Consider the following 4,448-nt stretch of genomic DNA (forward strand, 5'->3'; position numbering starts at 1 on the left):
TTTCCAAGCTGTTTAAAGGCACAGTCAACTTAGTGTATGTAAACTTCTGACCCACTGGAATTGTGATACAGTGAATTATAAGTGAAACAATCTGTCTGGAAACAATGTTTGAAAAAATGACTTGTGTCATGCACAAAGTAGATGTCCTAACCGACTTTCCACAACTATAGTTTGTTAACAAGAAATGTGTGGAGTGGTTGAAAAACGAGTTTTAATGACTCCAACCTAAGTGTAGGTAAACTTCTGACTATATACACTGCTCAAAAAAATAAAGGGAACACTAAAATAACACATCCTAGATCTGAATGAAAGAAATAATCTTATTAAATACTTTTTTCTTTACATAGTTGAATGTGCTGACAACAAAATCACACAAAAATAATCAATGGAAATCCAATTTATCAACCCATGGAGGTCTGGATTTGGAGTCACACTCAAAATTATAGTGGAAAACCACACTACAGGCTGATCCAACTTTGATGTAATGTCCTTAAAACAAGTCAAAATGAGGCTCAGTAATGTATGTGGCCTCCACGTACCTGTATGACCTCCCTACAACGCCTGGGCATGCTCCTGATGAGGTGGCGGGTGGTCTCCTGAGGGATCTCCTCCCAGACCTGGACTAAAGCATTCGCCAACTCCTGGACAGTCTGTGGTGCAACGTGGCGTTGGTGGATGGAGCGAGACATGATGTCCCAGATGTGCACAATTGGATTCAGGTCTGGGGAACGGGCGGGCCAGTCCATAGCACCAATACCTTCCTCTTGCAGGAACTGCTGACACACTCCAGCCACATGAGGTCTAGCATTGTCTTGCATTAGGAGGAACCCAGGGCCAACCGCACCAGCATATGGTCTCACAAGGGGTCTGAGGATCTCATCTCGGTACCTAATGGGAGTCAGGCTACCTCTGGCGAGCACATGGAGGGCTGTGCGGCCCCCCCAAAGAAATGCCACCCCACACCATGACTGACCCACCGCCAAACCGGTCATGCTGGAGGATGTTGCAGGCAGCAGAACGTTCTCCACGGCGTCTCCAGACTCTGTCACGTCTGTCACGTGCTCAGTGTGAACCTGCTTTCATCTGTGAAGAGCACAGGGCGCCAGTGGCGAATTTGCCAATCTTGGTGTTCTCTGGCAAATGCCAAACGTCCTGCACGGTGTTGGGCTGTAAGCACAACCCCCACCTGTGGACGTCGGGCCCTCATACCACCCTCATGGAGTCTGTTTCTGACCGTTTGAGCAGACACATGCACATTTGTGGCCTGCTGGAGGTCATTTTGCAGGGCTCTGGCAGTGCTCCTCCTGCTCCTCCTTGCACAAAGGCGGAGGTAGCGGTCCTGCTGCTGGGTTGTTGCCCTCCTACGGCCTCCTCCACGTCTCCTGATGTACTGGCCTGTCTCCTGGTAGCGCCTCCATGCTCTGGACACTACGCTGACAGACACAGCAAACCTTCTTGCCACAGCTCGCCATCCTGGATGAGCTGCACTACCTGAGCCACTTGTGTGGGTAGAGTGAAAGCACCGCCAGCATTCAAAAGTGACCAAAACATCAGCCAGGAAGCATAGGAACTGAGAAGTGGTCTGTGGTCCCCACCTGCAGAACCACTCCTTTATTGGGGGTGTCTTGCTTATTGCCTATAATTTCCACCTGTTGTCTATTCCATTTGCACAACAGCATGTGAAATGTATTGTCAATCAGTGTTGCTTCCTAAGTGGACAGTTTGATTTCACAGAAGTGTGATTGACTTGGAGTTACATTGTGTTGTTTAAGTGTTCCCTTTATTTTTTTGAGCAGTATATATATATATATAATTTCTTTACAAAGTTTACACCAATACTGGTATGTGCAAAGCTATTTTGTAGGTTATATGTAAGTCAATAAATAATACATTTTTAATAAAATATAAATATGTAATTACAATTACTCAATAGTCAGGGCCCTGACAGCAACCAGTGGTAGAAAAAGTACCCAATTGTCATACTTGAGTAAAAGTAAAGATACCTTAATAGAAAATGACTCAAGTAAAAATGAAAGTCACCCAGTAAAATCCTACCTTAGTTAAAAGTCTAAAAGTATTTGGTTTTAAATATACTGAAGTATCAAAAGTAAAAGTATAAATTATTTCATATTCCTTATATTAAGGAAACCAGATGGAACCATTTTATTTTACATTTTTTAATTTACAGAAAGCCAGGCGCATGTTCCAACACTCAGACATCATTTACAAATGAAGCATTTGTGTTTAGTGAGTCCACCAGATCAGAGGCAGTAGGGATGACCAGGGATGTTCTCTGTTTAGTGAGTCCACCAGATCAGAGGCAGTAGGGATGACCAGGGATGTTCTCTGTTTAGTGAGTCCTCCAGATCAGAGGCAGTAGGGATAACCAGGGACGTTCTCTTGATAAGTGTGTGAATTGGACCATTTTCCTGTCCTGCTAAGCATCCAAAACCTAACGAGTACTTTTGGGTGTCAGGAAAAATGTATGGTGTAAAAAGCACATCATTTTCTGTAGGAATGTAGTGAAGTAAAAGTAAAAGTTTTCAAAAATATAAATTGTAAAGTACAGATACCCCCAAAAAACTACTACAGTAGCACTTTCAAGTATTAGGCCTTAAGTACTTTACACCACTGCTAACAACACTCCGTATTATTCCGTTTCCCATGAAATTACACTATATATAGATTCTACAGACTGTACCGAGTACTCCCAACCTCACTTTTTTACATCTGCAGAAATTATTGTGTTTTTCTCTAGAAAGCTCAATATTGTCACAATACATACCAGTCTGAACATTGTATTTTTCAATAGTGGTCTTAAAACCCAGAAATTCCTTCTTGCATTTGCTTATAAGCACAATAAATAAATAAAAATATCGATATTGATTAAAAATGGGGGGGGAAAAAATCATTTGAATGAGTTGAATCCACCCTTTGCAATGTTTTTTTTGGAAATACAGGCTTTTATTCTGAAGAATCCCCCCCCCCCCCCTTCATTTCCAATAGGGAAGTGACGTCATCGTCAGTACCGCTATCAGAAATTTCGTGCGGATATGAAATCGTGTGTTTCATATCCTTCATCAAAACTACAACCTGACAAAGTTTCTGTCGCTATTTAGGGTTCTCGTCCGGACGGGCCAGGGAAGTTCGGTTCGGCCCGGAGAGCCGTGTAGAAGCTGGTAACATGGGCCTGTTGGCTAGAATACGGAAAGAATGGTTTATTATCGGCATAGTGGCAGTAATAGTATCGGCGAAACTACAGCCTTCATTTGGATTGAAAGGAGGTGAGTTCATGTTAACACTGATCTGATATTCTTCAATATTCATGTTTATTCAAAACATAAGTAAGATCTTATGATTTGCCATAATGGTTCGGGACAAGAACGATAGGTAGTTTACATGAGCAGTTGTGTTTTGCAAGTTGGACGGTGATATCTGTTGAGCTGTTAGACTCACTCCAGAAGGTGAGCTGACAGTTCCCATGGTCATCACTCACATTTCATGTCATTAAATCTTCTGTATGGATGTTAACAGGTATCTTCTGTATGGATGTTAACAGGCCTGATGCTTGGTCTGAACCATAACAGGTATCTTCTGTATGGGTGTTAACAGGTATCTTCTGTATAGATGTTAACAGGCATCTTCTGTATGGGTGTTAACAGGCCTGATGCTTGGTCTGAACCATAACAGGTATCTTCTGTATGGGTGTTAACAGGCCTGATGCTTGGTCTGAACCATAACAGGTATCTTCTGTATGGGTGTTAACAGGCCTGATGCTTGGTCTGAACCATAACAGGTATCTTCTGTATGGGTGTTAACAGGCCTGATGCTTGGTCTGAACCATAACAGGCATCTTCTGTATGGCTGTTAACAGGCATCTTCTGTATGGCTGTTAACAGGCATCTTCTGTATGGCTGTTAACAGGTATCTTCTGTATGGGTGTTAACAGGCATCTTCTGTATGGGTGTTAACAGGCATCTTCTGTATGGGTGTTAACAGGTATCTTCTGTATGGATGTTAACAGGGATCTTCTGTATGGGTGTTAAAACCCCCGATGCTTGGTCTGAACCATAACAGGCATCGCTTGCGGTAGGGACCTTTTCATATCAGCGAGACATAATCTAATATCTCCAAGTTACAGCGCGTCTATGGAAGACAGACTGAAGACTAATTAACTAGCCAGTTATTAGCTATCTAGCATGGTCCAAACCCCTGTGTGGAGGCCGCCAGAAACGTCACTGAAAAAATACTGTCCACTGAGACTTATATATTTTTAAAAGTGTACAGAAAGTGTGTATTTTTCATTAGAAATTATTTTGAAATGAAAGTAAAAGGCTTTTTAAGTTTTTAGAACCATATCGCAAAATCTGAGAATCGATTCACGCTTAGATGGCGTTTTTTATCTTCAAGAGCCAGTCTACCTCAGAAAATAACACATTAGGTCGTTG

At 42.3% G+C, this 4,448-nt stretch overlaps 1 protein-coding gene across 5 annotated transcripts in view; it reads left to right on the forward strand.

Annotated features, from left to right (window-relative positions):
- Positions 1–3,016: 3,016 nt before the first annotated feature.
- slc10a7 (solute carrier family 10 member 7) overlaps positions 3,017–4,448 on the forward strand; it is a 51,209-nt gene continuing 49,777 nt past the window's right edge. For all 5 annotated transcript variants that reach the window (XR_006762956.1, XM_045711388.1, XM_045711387.1 and 2 more), the window contains exon 1: positions 3,017–3,284. Coding sequence is in view for 4 of the 5 variants with exons in the window: in XM_045711388.1 (XP_045567344.1) it covers positions 3,185–3,284 (100 nt within the window). In the remaining variant the exon portion in view is untranslated. The remainder of the gene's footprint in view (positions 3,285–4,448) is intronic.

Source organism: Salmo salar, unplaced genomic scaffold (assembly GCF_905237065.1).
Source record: "Salmo salar unplaced genomic scaffold, Ssal_v3.1, whole genome shotgun sequence".
Taxonomy (NCBI): domain Eukaryota; kingdom Metazoa; phylum Chordata; class Actinopteri; order Salmoniformes; family Salmonidae; genus Salmo; species Salmo salar.